The 15,737-nt window shown below is 43.5% G+C and overlaps 1 protein-coding gene across 1 annotated transcript; it reads left to right on the top strand.

Annotated features, from left to right (window-relative positions):
* Positions 1 to 680: 680 nt before the first annotated feature.
* HNRNPU (heterogeneous nuclear ribonucleoprotein U) lies at positions 681 to 15,441 on the top strand. Its single transcript, XM_039568970.1, has 14 exons — positions 681 to 1,646; positions 2,483 to 2,591; positions 2,717 to 2,790; positions 5,124 to 5,263; positions 6,855 to 6,954; positions 8,025 to 8,137; positions 8,546 to 8,809; positions 9,074 to 9,193; positions 9,817 to 9,945; positions 10,316 to 10,484; positions 11,018 to 11,257; positions 11,509 to 11,711; positions 12,802 to 12,873; positions 13,291 to 15,441. Exons 1-14 carry the CDS (start codon positions 911 to 913, stop codon positions 13,342 to 13,344), a joined length of 2,523 nt encoding a protein of 840 aa, XP_039424904.1. The 5' UTR covers positions 681 to 910; the 3' UTR covers positions 13,345 to 15,441.
* The last annotated feature ends 296 nt before the right edge of the window (positions 15,442 to 15,737 follow it).

Below are 15,737 nucleotides of genomic sequence, written 5' to 3'. Positions count from 1 at the left end.
CGAACTGGAAAAATTCAAAATTCAATCACTGTACAACTTGTGAGGCTGGGGAGAGCCCCGTATTAGCGCTGTGCAGAGAGGGAGACGGGGAACAAGAGAGGGAAGCTGCGCAGTTTTGGTGAGCGGGTCGGCTCTGTGCCGAGCTCCAGGCCAGGAGTTCGTGCACCGGCGAACCTTTGTTACCCGGCTCTGGGCAAGGCTCAGCCCCGCGCGTGCCTCCCGGTGCTGCGGGGACGCGGTAGCTCCGCTCCTGCCCTTGCGTAACTGCGTTAGCAGGGCCGTGCCAGGGCAGCTATTTCGAGCAGCAGTGCCCCTTCTCAAAGCCTGTACGCAATAAACCGTGCGGGACTAGGCCCCGCATGGGCGCAAGGGAGCCAGGGGAATCAGGACAGGGCGCTGCGAGGCTGTGGCTCGAATGCGGGCCCGTGGCGGGGGCGCATTTCGGTCGGGCTACGGCCTCATGCGGGCGGGATCTGGCACGGCGGTGGTTCGCAGCCCGGAGCGGATTTATCGTGCCGGAGCGATGTATCGGCCGATCTGCCGCCGCCAGGAACGCGCCGGGACAAGGGCGGCGGGCTGATCTGCGCTCGGCGGGTATTTACGGTAATGCGGTCGTTACGGTAGCGCGGGAGGGCCTACGTGCGCGGGGGCGGGGCGGGGCGCGCGCGGCGCCGGTGCGTGCGCGGCCCCGCGAGGCGCGTCTCCCTCGCGAGCTCGCGGTGAAAGGATTTGGCGCCAGGCGGGTCCCGCTCCGCAGCTCCCGCAGCCGCACGAACCCCCCGCGCCTCCCGCCCGCACCCACCGCCCGCCGGGGCACCGACGCACCGCAGGCAGAGCCAGAGCCGCCCGCCCGTCCCTGCCCGCCGCCGCCCGCGCGCCGCCCAGGGACCGAGCCGCCAGTGCCGCCGCCATGAGCTGCTCGCCCGTGAACGTGAAGAAGCTGAAGGTGTCGGAGCTGAAGGAGGAGCTGAAAAAGCGGCGCCTCTCCGACAAGGGCCTCAAGGCTGAGCTCATGGAGCGGCTCCAGGCCGCGCTAGACCAGGAGGAGGCCGGCGGGGGCGGCCCCGCCAGCGGCGCGGCCGAGCCCGGCAACGGCAGCGTGGAGGGGGAGGCGGCCGAGAGCGGCGGGGGCGCCGCGCAGCTCCGCCAGGGGGGAGGCCCCGGCCAGGCCGCGGCCTCCGCCATGGAGGACGACGACGAGGAAGGGCTGGAGGCCGCCGATGGCGACGCCATGGAGCTGGGCGAGGAGAACGGCGAGCGGGCGGGGGCCGGGGGCGGCCCCATGGAGGAGGAGGCGGGCGGCGAGGAGGAGGAAGAGGAGGAGGAGGAGGATGAGAACGGCGACGACCAGGGTTTCCAAGAGGGGGAGGACGAGTTGGCCGACGAGGAGGAGGCCGCGGCTGGGGACGCCAACGGGCACGGTGACCAACAGGCGCCGCAGCCCCAGCAGCCGCAGCAGCCCCCGCCGCTTCTCCCGCCGCGCAGCGCCGCCGCCGCCAAGGAGGCTCCCGGCAAGAGCGCTGGGGGCGCCTCGGGGCCCGCCGCCGCCTCCGGCCCGGCGGGCCCCGCTAAGCAGCAGCAGCAGCAGCAGAAGAAAGCGGAAGGCGGCGGCGGAGGCGGCCGCCCCGGGGCGCAGGGCGCTGGGGGTGAGTGAGCGTGGCGGCGGGAAGCGCGGGGGGGCGGAGAAGGGGGGCCATTAATCCCAGCCCCCCCGCCATGACGGGGGTTGCCCGGGCGGGGGGGGCGGCTTCCGGGGCGCGCGCGGGAGGACGTTGGCGGCCCCGCGCCTCGTGCTGCCCGGCGGGGGGGCGGGGGGAGGGGCGCGGGGGGGGAGGGGCGGCCGAGGGGCCGCTGGGGCGCGCTGTGCATTGTGCGCCGAGCGGCGCTCGGGGCGCGTGACGTCACTTCCGGGCTGGGAGCCGCCGCCGCACGGGATGGCGCTGGGAAGGCCTGGCGGTACAATGGAGGCGGGAGGAGGAATCCCTTCCCTGGGGCTCCCGCCCGCGGCCCGCCGGGAGGAGGCGCACTCGTGCGGATCGCACGGTGCCCTTGCGAGAGGCCGGCAGCGTCCCGCTGCCCTCGTGGTGGGCGGGTGGTGATGGTGTTGCGGGTGTGTAGGCGCGGCGGGTCAGGAGGGGTTTTTTATCTTTTTTTTTCTTCTTTTTTTTTAATTTGTTCTGGTTTTTTTTCTTTTCCATGGGGATCTTAGTATTGAGGGCCGTACTGGCTGCTGCACGGCGTGTTGGCAGCTTCTGTCTGCTAAATCATTTCTGATTGGTGACAAGTTTTGAGTCTCCCGTGAAAATTCAAGATAGGGCGTTTTACCTTAGTAACATAGGAAAATTCTTATTTAAGATGTTACTGTTTATCTCATGCTGTAGCTTCTTGCAGTTTGCAAAGTTGAAACCGTCATATAGATTTTATTCCCAATTAAACTAAAATTCAAAATAATTAAAATAAATCATTGCATCTATTTCCACAGATGGTAAAACCGAACAAAAACCTGGCGAGAAGAAGAGGGGAGTGAAGAGACCACGTGAAGACCATGGCCGTGGATACTTCGAATACATTGAGGAAAACAAGTATAGCAGGTAGACAGACTTGGTGCTGGGCAGCATTTTGTGGATGAGGAGGAATAGAGTACAGGAATGTTATTTTAATCTCATGAAAATACATGTAGCTTTTATTATGTTTTGTTTGGTTTTTGTTTTTTCAGGGCCAAGTCCCCTCAGCCACCCGTTGAAGAGGAAGATGAACATTTTGACGACACAGTGGTTTGTCTTGACACTTGTGAGTAAACATGCTTTCCTTTGCTCTGGAAAGATGCGGTGTTAAGGCTTTTAATCTTAATGCCACACTTTCTGAAACGGGGAGGATACATTTGTTGACTTTCGTTACCAGGTAACTTAAAGAATTAGAAAAATACTGTGTTTCCACCCGTTTTTAGTATACAGAAGGATGTATATTAGCAGTAATAAGCTTGGTTTTCCTATGAAGTCTGTAGTGATAGTTCTGTGAAGAAGTCTTAACCAAAGCACTAATCTAGTCTGGAAACTTAGGTGGCCAAGTACAGAGTGAACATAGAGCACCCTAGAGACAGCTTGAGAAAACAGCTGTCCAGCACCACTGCCCAGAAAGCTCAGGGAGTCATAGGTGGTTACAAAATACAGTTTGGGAAGTGAGCTTTCTACATAAGCTCCCCTGTTCATGTACCAAGCAGTGGAGTGTTCTGTCTCCCAATAAGTTTAACAAGAGCTGGTAAGGCCTCCTCAAAAATGACCCATTTATGCAGCGTGTGAGTGTGTGGGCTTGGGGTGGTGGCTTGTGCAAGTGGGATGGTAGAGAGAATTGGTCAGCAGAGCATAGAAATCGAGGACTACCTGCAAACAGGGTTTTTTTGAGGCAGATTATAAACATTACTATTACTGTAATGTACCATAATGGCAGAGTTGACATTTGTATTCTTGAGGGTAAGTATAAGGACTCAGTGGAACATTAGAAAACTTGATCTTGAAGTAACGCTGGAACTTGTTGGATTCTTAAAGTGCCAAAAGCTTAACTTTTGGCATTTTCTGGCCTATTTGTTAGAAGTTTCAGGTGGTTTTATTCCACAAGAAATACTTTGAAATGGATGTATTAGTTTACAGCCATGTAAATTGCTGAATATGCCATCCCTGACATTTTGCTAACTAAGTCTCAAGTTTCTAGCTGCTAACCTGGTGAGTAGCTACTTCTGTGGGAGCTTTGGATTTTTCCAGTAACTGAGTAAATAGCTACTTTTCAGTATTACTGTTTCTAGTAATAATAGTACTTTCTAGTGGAAAATCTTGTTACTGGACAAACTGTGATTTAAAGTGTTGACAGACTCTTTAGAGAAAGATTCAAACATAGCTTTAAGGCTGAATTGTGTAACGAATTGGCCCTCTCTTCTGGATAGTGATCCAGACATGTAAGAGGTTTAGCCACTCCTAAGTTGCTTTTTATTACCTGTGTCTTCAAAAGAAGCTGTAACTTCAAATTCTGTTCTCATCTCCTGTTCTAAAAGTAGCCTGCAAAGGTGGGTTTCTTCTGTATGATTTTATCTGCTTTTCATGCAACAAATAAGAGTTAGCAGTACTAATGAGAAGACACTTGGATCACTAATAGTATTTTTGGAATTGGGGATGGCTGTATGCAAACAAAACATAATCTTGTGCATAGGAGTTCCCAAGTAATACAGGGCAGACTGCATTTTAGTGTATTCTGGCATCATGCAGGTTTTATACCAGAGCAGAACTCCTCACTGTTTGCTCGTTTTGCTCCTTTCTTGTAACCATCAGATAGGTTTGGAGCTGCTTCTGTGGACTCCTTGTTGTATGCTGCACCCCTTGTTAACTTTTGGCATTGTCTTTCTGAAACCTACTTGGAGATTGATTTGCAATTTCATGGTGTGCAGCTCTGAAGATGCTTGTAAAACCAAGGTTCCACTTACGTTCTTAGAGTGATAGGTGAATTCATAGTGTGTAGGTTGTGTTTCTGTGCTGAAGTAGCTTCTCTTAGCACACTCTCTTGTGCTTAGCGTATTTGCATGTACATCTGACTTAACTGCCTTTATATTAATTGGCATAATCTAATTTGACTTGCTAATTGACTATATTAACCAAAGACTATGTTCAGTACTTAAATAAAAACACTTGTGTTCACATTTACTTCTTAGCAGCCCTTAGGTCTGGGCTTGAGCTGTAAGACTACTTCAGAATCAGGTCTCTAGAGGGTACTGTGGAGAGCACAATGCAGATGGCTCTCTATTGATGGAAAGAGGTAACTGACAAAGAGGGTTCAAACAGATAAGGTGAAAGTCAGGGGTTTTTAAGCAGATGGAAAAAATAGAGGGAAATTGGGTGACAGAAGTGAAGGTGGCATCTTGAAAACTACTCATTAGTTAGCTTTTCGTAAGATTTTTGGCTGAGCTTCAGACTGCAGTTCCATCTAGACATGTTGCTTCTCTGAAAAATCCTGGGTACTTGCTGGCAGTTTGTCTTTAAAATCACCTTTGAAAGCTGGCATAATCTTCATTGCATAAAATTGGACACCTGTACTTTATTTTGTAATCAGAGTAAACAGAATGATTTTTATGTTAACAGATAACTGTGACCTGCATTTTAAAATCTCAAGAGACCGGTTTAGTGCTTCCTCTCTGACCATGGAAAGCTTTGCTTTCCTTTGGGCTGGAGGAAGAGCCTCCTATGGAGTTTCTAAAGGCAAAGTCTGCTTTGAGATGAAGGTGAGTTAAATTAATGTTTATGGGAGACTTTTGCATGCTTAAATATAATACTTACACTTGTTAGATTGTTTTGGAGTTAGTTGAAACTAATTGATGTGAACAGGACTCTTAAAAGGTCTTTTCTTACAAGAAGATGGCTCAGTCTGCAAAAATGTTTCCTCTTTTATAAGAGCTTCCATTTAACAAACAAAACACAAAACCCAACCAAAAAACCAAACACAAAACACTGTATTTGTTCTGAATGTGAGACTTTTGGTCTCATTTTTTTTAACCAAGCATTGTATTTGGCATCTCATGCGTCAACACTGAAAGGATTTTTATAGTTTCTAGTCAGAAGTTTACTTGTACTTTCTGAAGACTACAGAAAGCTTGACCTTTTTTTTTCATGGGATATAAATTATCCCAACAGTCCTTTCTGGGTCTACTTAGTCTATGAGTTTGATCTGCTCTAGACAGGGATTTGGGCTGGATGACCTCTAGAGGTACTTTCCAACATTATTAACTTGACTTGATGCATTGGATGTATTTAGCAGGTGGTTGAATTTTGAGAGCAAGAGTTCTCCTGAAGGGTAAGAAAGACAAAGAGCAATCACCCTTCTAATATACTGATTTCTCCAACTTGGTGGAAGAGGAACAAGACCACAAAACTTGAATTTATTTTTCTTACTTCTTTTTTACTTAACAGTGTTAAAGGCTTTGTTGCATATGATGGGCCTGTGTATATAAATCTGTTCTCTTCCTCTAATGATTTCAAGTTTAACTGCTACCATGAGAATTTGGTAGTGATCCCATTATCCAAGCTTTTGCATGGAGTGATTTCTGTGTCTTGATACCTATAACTTTGGAAGGCCAGTGAAGTGAAATTTATGTCACTATTTATTGTCCTGTTCGCTTTCAAATGAGTTTCACCTCAGTCACCTGACTGGAATAGTTGCAGAGGTTGATAGGATACGGATGGGTTTTTCACTTCATTTTAATAAAGTTTCTAATGACAGTTAAAAAACAAGCTGGTTGCATACACATTCCAGTGCATTTAGGTGGTTTGTTGGAGTTTCTGAGGTGTTTTTGTTTGTTGCTTTTTAAATTTTTTTTAAATCTGGTTATGTTGTTTGGAAGCTGGCAACTTGCCGAGGAAGTCTGCTTACAGTGAAAAGGGATAGTGTAATACTTTCCCTAGTCTCTAAAAACCAGGGGTTTTTAATACATTGCACATTTTCTTAGCTAAGTAATTAACTGTTAATCCCAACTTCATGGCAACTGGTTTTCTTTTATACATCTATTTATTGTTCGTGATTTTAATACAGTGTCAAAAGGACTTAAGGCTTTTGACCACTGAGAGGGACTGCTATGACAAAGTGATGAAGATTTATGGTATCTTCAATCTTCATTGCTAATTCAGGAGATAGAACTGTTTAGTCACTAGCTTGTGGTTTCATATTCTTAAATATGTTTTATTTTTACAGAAGGTGATCACTTAGACTTAGCAAAGATTTAATCCAAGCGTAAAGGTTCCAAATGTTACCTTTTGTGCTTCCATCTTGTTAGTGTATAATAAATACTGCTTACCTTTTACCGAATAATTTAAAAATAGGTTACAGAAAAGATTCCTGTTAAACACCTGTATACAAAAGACATTGACATACATGAAGTGCGAGTTGGCTGGTCACTGAACACAAGTGGAATGTTGCTTGGTAAGACTTAAGTGTTTGATTGCTTTTGTGTTAATGTGACTGAAGTTTTAAATAATTTTATTCTGAAGCAGGGGGGACAAGCTTACTGATTGTAGTCTGTGTTGTGAAAAGTGGTCTTAATTGAGTCATTCAGTGGACATGGTGTGAGAATATTACTAGGACCAAATAAAGTCATAAAGTATTCAGACCTGTAAGGGTTAGGGCCATCATTTGAGGATTAATTCTTCCAGTGATCTTGTATGGGTTGTGGAGAACATTGTTGAATACCTGAGAAGATTAATGATTTCTCCTTTTCATGTAGTGTCATAAGTAGAAAAAGGGGGGTTTCCCTTCCTTCCACTTTGAAAGGGTGGGGCATGGTATAAAAGGTACCGGTGGTAACTGCATTATCATTTTTTTGCTTGGTGGGAAAATCCTAATTTCTGAAAATAGCTGGAAAGAAGGAAGTACAACTTCATGAGATACATGGCAAATTATTATTATAATAATATTTATAACTTATATTTGACACTGAAACACATCTTTGGAGGAAATACTGGTGAGTTGGTATGTTCTGACATCAGCAACAGCTTTCTACTTAGGTTACACCTGAGTCCTTGTGTTTGACACTTGCTGTTAGCTTGTTCCTTGCAGCTTCATCTTCAGCTGTTGCATAGGCTGATTGTCTGCTAAACTCCCTTTAAAATGGGAGGGGTAAGTGCTCCTGGAGACTAACTTCAGAAAGCCTTTCTGACTACGTTACAGCAGGTATACCACTGCATAATCAGGTCTTCACAGTTTGAAAATACTGCTCATGTCTTTATCTGACAGTTCAGGTTCATTGTCAGCATGAATCTGGAACCAGCAGCATAAGGCTCTTAAACTGGGATGAGGAAACACTGCTGTTCTATCTCAAGTGAAAGTATCAAATAGAAGAATGAGCTTGCATAGCTGGTGGGGGGCGTCATAGCTTGTTTTGGCATTAATAAAAATATTCTGAACAGCAGTTACTTAAGTAGCTGTAAGGTAATTTATGTCTAAAAGGTTAGATGGGAAAGCTGGTTTGTAATTAGTTTTAATTGTTTCTTCAGGTGAAGAAGAATTTTCTTATGGGTATTCTCTAAAAGGAATAAAGACATGCAATTGTGAGACTGAAGACTTTGGTGAGAAGTTTGATGAAAATGATGTGATTGGATGTTTTGCTGTAAGTTTTGGCTTATATTTTCTTTTGAGGGGAAAACATCTTTGAATTTAGACTGCTTTGATGTTAGAAGCAGTAAAGCAAATATATAAAATCATGGGAGCAAGACAGGTTGTTTAACATAGGCAGGCAGTACAACCAGCAGCTATTACTAACAGTGACTGCTGGCAACATGATTTCATATTCATGCATAAATGTCTTTAAAGCCTTTTAACGAAAAATCAGATCTTGAACAAGATGATCACTGACAGTGACTCATTAGAAGAGAAAATTGGCTTTAGTTCCTTTATGAAATAACAGTGTTACTGAAGTTGAGTGAACATAGCCTGTATAGAGAAGTGACTAATTAACTGTGAGTTAATAATAAAGTGAGTTAATTTTATCCAAAATAATGCTTTGTCTGTAAAACAGAATTTTGATGGTGATGAAGTGGAACTCTCATATTCCAAGAATGGACAAGAGCTTGGTGTTGCATTCAAAATAAGCAAGGAAGTTCTTGATGGGCGACCACTCTTTCCACATGTTCTCTGCCATAACTGTGCGGTTGAGTTTAACTTTGGTCAGAAGGAGGAACCTTACTTCCCTGTACCTGAAGAGTATACCTTCATCCAGAAGGTCCCCCTGGAGGATAGGGTCCGAGGACCAAAGGGGCCCGAGCAAAAGAAAGATTGTGAGGTAAGTTTCTTCTGATCATCTCAAAAGTTGTTGAAATAGATGGATGGAAGTGGTAGAGTTAAGCAGACTATTACACCTCACTCCTGACATTTTTGTTTGGGAGCTTTAATATTTAGTGTCTCATGACCTGTTCACTACCATTACCTTCCCCACCCCCAACACCCCCACATCTCCTCTCAGTATCCACTAGGCTTGCTGGGCTAAGTTGTGTATTAAAGAAAATCTTTGAACTGGTATCTCAGATACAGAACTTTTTTGTCATAGGTGGTGATGATGATTGGCTTGCCTGGAGCTGGCAAGACAACATGGGTTACCAAACATGCAGCAGCAAATCCTGGGAAATACAACATTCTTGGGACAAATACTATTATGGACAAAATGATGGTAAGTGATAAGACATTTTATTTTGTGATATATTAAAAAATCCATGGTCCTTGGCTGCCATGGGATTCTTTTGTATTGAAGAAACTGGCTACTTGTTAGCTAGTGACCATTCTTGTTGAAGAAAAGACTGGATGTGGCACTTAGTGCCCATGGTCTGCTTGACAAGGTGGTGTTAGGTCATAGGTTGGACTCAGTGATCCCAAAGGTCTATTTCCAACCTAATGATTCTGTGTAAAGATTTTATTACCTTGCTGAGCTGGTAATTCACACATGGCAGGATTCTGAAGCTTTTTGTGGTAATATGTAAGAAATAGTCAGCTGTTGTTGGCTATTGAATGTATTTCTATTTCTCTATACATCACTGTTCTCAGAACAGAGCATTTAGCTGGAATTAGTATTGTGATGAGTATACCTTGAACTGAACAGTACCATTTCTCATGGAGCCTTTGTTTATAAGTCTCTTATGTTCTATGGAGGCTTGAGAATTTCAAATTACGAGTTTGCAGCAGCTGTGGCCTTGAATTGAACAACGATTGAAGTGTGGTGGAAAACATTTAGCAAAGAAAAGTGTCAGCCGCGTGTGTCAGGACTACAGTCACTAACTGTGGGAAATCTCTCCATAGGTTGCAGGTTTTAAGCGTCAGATGGCAGACACTGGAAAGCTTAACACACTGTTGCAGAGAGCTCCACAGTGTCTTGGAAAGTTCATTGAGATTGCAGCTCGTAAGAAGCGGAATTTCATTTTGGATCAGGTAGAAGCTTCAATGAAAAACGGTTACAGAAATTTGTTATACGTTGTACTGTAGTAATTAATTGGGATTAAAGTTATAATATAATAGCAGTTGTTTCAGTTACTGACTTACTACTCATTCAGGGGACACAAAGTTGAGATATTACTACAAATGCTTGTCTGAACTTCTCTAGATTTATGGGATGTGGGAGGAATAGTGTTTTAACACGTGGATATGAGCTCGTAACTTTGCATTATGCAGCATCTTTATGTCCAGTTATTTGTAAACTTCATTGCAAGCTCTTGTAGAGGTGAAGTCTATACACCATAAGTTGACTTCCTTAACTCTTACAATGACAGCTACGTGTAGTAAGTTACTGCATTTTTTTCAGACAAATGTGTCTGCAGCTGCGCAGAGGAGAAAAATGTGCCTGTTTGCAGGCTTCCAGCGCAAAGCAGTTGTTGTTTGCCCTAAAGATGAAGACTACAAGCAAAGAACACAAAAGAAGGCAGAGGTGGAGGGAAAAGATCTTCCAGAGCATGCAGTTCTCAAAATGAAAGGCATGGAACATAATCCTATACTGTGTTTTAGGATGCTGAGTATCTGTTTAAAGGATTAAGTAAACGTGAAGTCTAAAAAATCACTTTATCTTAAACAGTTGTACTTATACAAAACTGGAAGACTATTGTAACTTGGTAGGATAACACTATATTGTGTTCCCTCTGCTGCAGTCCTTAACACTACTCAGTTATGGTGATACGCTTCATGCAGATGCACAAAGCTGTCTTGGCATAAAGTGCCCTATATAAGTGACATATTTGGCAGAAACTGGTGTTCTGAGTGGAGGCTTATAAAAGAAAAAAAAAGATAGGCAGAATGTTTTCAAGGTTTGGAACAGTACTGGCAACTCCATGAAGACCTGTTTATTTCCTTTGTCACTGTTACATTTCCTAAATGCTCAAATTATGTAATTTTGTCCCTATGCCGAGGGGATGGAGAGGGTGGGAGGAAGAATGGGAGAAAGGTGGTTAAATTGCAGCTTTGATTGTAGCTGAATGTAGATGCTGAATACTCAGTGTTTTTGCAATTATAGGGAACTTCACACTGCCAGAGGTAGCAGAATGTTTTGATGAAATAATCTATGTAGAGTTGCAAAAAGAGGAAGCTCAGAAGCTTTTGGAACAGTATAAAGAAGAAAGTAAGAAAGCTCTTCCGCCAGAAAAGAAACAGAACACTGGCTCAAAGAAGAACAAGAAGAGCAATAAAAATCAATTTAATAGGGGTCAGAGAGGACGTGGAGGATTCAACATGCGGGGCAACTTCAGAGGAGGAGGTGAGCCTAGAAATAAGTCTGTGACTTCTGGAGGTTGCTGCTGCTGGGGAAAAAGGTTGTAGTACTTGCATTGCAATTATTATGTAGTGGGAACCTTGATCTCAATTTCAGTAAATTTAACATTTTGGTGCATAGTTAATTGTCCAGCTTGAGTGAGAGGATTGTCAAAACCTTGGATTGCACTTTTCATCTTTGTGTAGGAAATACGTGAGACCTAACAATTACTTGATTGAGTAACTCTCTCCCTGCAGTCCCTGGCAATCGTGGTGGATACAACAGGAGGGGAGGCAACATGCCTCAGCGAGGCGGTGGAGGTGGCGGTGGTGGCGGTGGCAGCAGCGGAGCAATTGGCTACCCGTATCCTCGCGGCCCTGTCTTTCCAAGCAGAGGTGGCTACTCAAACAGAGGAAACTATAACAGAGGTGGAATGCCCAACAGGGGAAACTACAACCAGGTGATGCTTTGAGGGGGGACTGACTAATTGAACTACAGTGCTTTGGAAGATGATGTTTGATAGCTCTGGTGCCTGTGAACAGTCACAAACTTGGTTGTGGTGCTACACTGATGCCATGCCGCAAGGCCTTTCTGGTTTAGTGCATGTGCCCAGGGCTCTGAATGTTGTGTGACAGGTGCTGATGGGGGCGTTTCATGCTAGGGCTGTACCTCTGTCCTGTTAAAAATGAAGATTTTTAGTGCATGTGTATGAAGGCTTGTGTTGGGTTTTTTGTGTTATTTCTTCCCCTTCCCCAATAGTAGTAACTGTTGTTTGGCCTTAGGGTCCAAGTGCATCTTTATCAAACATTTAGGGAACTTTCTGAAAATAGCTCTGCACAGAGTCTTTGTTTTGGTGTCTAGTATCAAACACAACTAGTAAAGACACACTAGCCTAGATCTTACCTGGTGAAATATTGGTGGAAGTATTGGAAAACAAAATTGGGATTGCTGAAGAGCCAGCAGATGGAGCCCAAGCCAGTAAACATGGCTCAGGTTTGCCTAATACTGGCAAACAGGGAAAAAGCAACATTTTATCTACTTGTATCAATGTCCCTTTGTTGTACTGTAACTTCTTTTTGAAGTTTTGTGGGCTAGCTCTTCTATTTTCAGTTGTGTGACCCATATCCTTTTGTCTGATCAGATAACATATCCTTGTAGCAACTACAGCCTTTCCTAACTAAAAATAGACAAGCTCTTGTATTTTTAGTTGTCCTGGTGCATTTAGCAGCTGGAAATAGGGTGAGTCAAAACTGGATTAGCCAGCTTTCCAGACCAGGCAACAAGAGTTTGAGCTGGTTTATTAATTCTGAGGTTCTTGCCCCATGCTTAAAAAGCAGTTGCTTAGAGGGGAAGGAGGAGGCTTTTGGTATTCTAATGTTTTTCAGGGAGGGATTTTTTGGTGGTGTGTTTTTCTTTTAACCTGGGGCTGATACCTTGTTTTAAAGCTTCTATATGGTGTGTGATACTTTGGTGGTAACAAAGATGGGTATTAGGCCTCTTGTGGAAAATGCATATAGCTGAAGTACTTAAAAACTGTTGTCCTCTTGCAGAACTTCAGAGGAAGGGGAAATAATCGTGGCTACAAAAACCAATCTCAGGGCTACAACCAGTGGCAGCAGGGTGTAAGTAGTCCCAGCTTTACATTTTTACTGATTGTTAACTTGAATGTTGCAAAATGCTGACTAGAACAATTAGATGCATAATCAAAACTGCATAGCAAAGTCTTGTAATGCTAGGTAAATCACTATAAATAGCTTCCTGTGCAAACCTTAAGCTGGCTTGATGGTCTTGATATATCAAATACCAGCTGTGGCTTAATGTTCTTAATGGTATGTAGCACTTGGCTTCACATTACTGCTGTGAAGTGAACTCTTAACTGCCTTCATTTGTTCAGGAACTTGCTTCTATTGGAGAGGACTTTAATCTTCTCAAGTTCCAAGGGAACTAAATGTTTGTTAAATGCTTTTTTTTCCCCAAGTAAGAAACTTAACCATTATGTGATTGCAGGTTAAAACTAACTATTTATTAATCTATTGCAGCAATTCTGGGGTCAGAAGCCATGGAGTCAGCATTATCACCAAGGATATTATTGAATACCCAAATAAATGAACTGATACATATTTCTCCAAAACCTTCACAAGAAGTCGACTGTTTTCTTTAGTAGGCTAACTTTTTAAACATTCCACAAGAGGAAGTGCCTGCGGGTTCCTTTTTTAGAAGCTTTGTGGGTTGATTTTTTTCTTTTCTTTTTTTGTACATTTTTAATTGCAGTTTTAAAGTGATTCGTAAGAGAACCTCAGCATTGTGCACGATAAGAGAATGTGTCAGTATTTCAGGGTTCAACATTTTATCTGTAAAATGTGACTTTTTTTTTACCACAACAAAAGTAAAACGTTGCTTTGTACCTGGTGTCTTTTTATTAAAGAATTTTCTCCTTTTTCCCCATCCCCCAATTTCTAAGAAACAGTCGTGAGTCATGTCACAATACAATAGAAATGTTAGCAACCAGATTCGTATGGAGGCATCTTAGTAGCCCTCAAATACCATGAGATTATGTAAAGCTCCCTATTACACTCCATCCTCTCTATGAAGCTCTTGGGTGGGGAGGGGAGGAGGGGGAGGCAAAAGTTTCTGGCAATAACTAGGACTTTTTTGTAACATTTGGAACTCAATAAGATGTTGGGGGCAAAGAGGAAACCTGGGGCTAGATAGTGATGGTGGAGTGTATGTAGAAGCTCTTAAAGTTGTAAAACTTGGTTGCTTTATTTGTGGAGGCTCAAACTTGTGAAGGTACAACACCATAATTTTTTTTCCATTTGTTCTGCATTTTGATTCTGAAAAGAAGCTGGCTTTGCCCATTTCTTATTAAACAAAACTTGTTGTAAATCCAGTTGTCTAATGGGATCTATATGAAGTTAGCTGTGTGTCTGTATAACTCCCCACAAAATACTGTATACCTAGTGTGCTTGTAGTAGTTACTCCACCATTTTGTAAGCTAATGAAACTGTGAGTCACCCATTTTATATCTTAATTTTTAATCATGTCAATTCTCAAATGGGTGTATCTCCTTAGCCTGCTGATTCCTTTTCTCTTTAAAGAAAGTGGGTGGAGAAGTTTAACTCTAGACGTTTGTTTGCAATAAAATAAATTCATTTTACTCTTGTTTGGGATTGTCGCCATCAAGGTCTAAAATCCCGTTAATGCTATAAAGAGGGAAGAGAATGTATGAAAGCGACGATGTTGGACAGTTTTAAACTCATTACTGTACATGCTGAAATACTTGTGTTTCTTTAAAAAAACTGGTGGTTGCTCTGTTAGAAATCTATCACGTGTATAATTCACAGTTTAACATGGTTATATGTATAGGGCAAAAGCCTTTGAGTTGCGCTTGCATCATGTAAATCCACTTAAACCTCTTCATTGTAAAATAGACATTAGGGAAGGAGTCAGGGAAGGAATTGGGACAAGGGTGTAGGACAGAAGGAAGGGTTGCCATGGAGTTTAACAGAGAGCTTCAATTTGTTTTAACTGCTATTTTGTTCAGCTTTATGCTTCTGTAAAATTGTAGTGGCAATGTTAGCTGCTAACTTGCATTTTAATGCCATAAGACAGGGAGAAGATGTACCCATTGTAAGTGGGACATGGGGTACACGTGTGAGAATGTCTCACTGCTGCCATTGGGGCCCTGGGCTGTGCTGGCAGAGTCCCCGTGGCAGTGTATGGACTAGCAGAGGCTTCCTGGCAGCAGCATAGAGCTAGAGTCGTGTGCTGTGCTTGAAACTTTTCTCCAGTGTTAGTCAATTTCTAGTAGACTTCAGAAGTAAAGATAAACTTGTGTTTCTCTTCTAGCCTTTATAGCAGATGCCATTGCATATTGACATTAAACATTAACAGCACCACCTCCTTGTTAATAGTGCTTTAAGTCATCCCTTTACTTTGAATGAGAAAAATGTAAATTGTCTTTAAAGAAACACTATTTAATGAACTTCGGGGAATTGAAACCCAAATCTGTTTTGCTGAAATGGAGTTTTCTTTAGACTTGCAAAAAAAAATTTAGTGTAATTAAAGTCCATTTCCCTTCTACCCTCTTCACGAGAACTAACACTTTGTATGGAGTGCTGATCCTTTGCTTATTTTGGTACTCTATAAAATGATTTAGTCTTAAACTAAAATATAAGAGCCTACACTTACTATGTGGTTGTAAAGCCTGTATTTCAATTCAGAAGTCTGGGACGTTTTGTTTTCAGTTCTTCATTGTATGGTGTTTAAAAAAAAAAATCCAACAAAGCAGCCACACGTGAAGCGCTTCAACTCTCACTCAAAAAGGAGTATCTTGTTTCTATTAACAACACTCCGACAAAAGCTGTTTTGGTAAGTTCAGCACTATCTGAGGAACAGAATTCAAAAAGCTTCAGCACATGCACTACGGGGACACGTGTAGCTCAGAGAGGGGGTGGAAACGTCCAAGTACGTCCCGCTCATGATT

The sequence above is a fragment of the Corvus cornix genome, chromosome 3, assembly GCF_000738735.6.
Source record: "Corvus cornix cornix isolate S_Up_H32 chromosome 3, ASM73873v5, whole genome shotgun sequence".
NCBI classification, from domain to species: Eukaryota; Metazoa; Chordata; class Aves; order Passeriformes; family Corvidae; genus Corvus; species Corvus cornix.
This window is presented reverse-complemented; position numbering and strand designations above follow the sequence as displayed.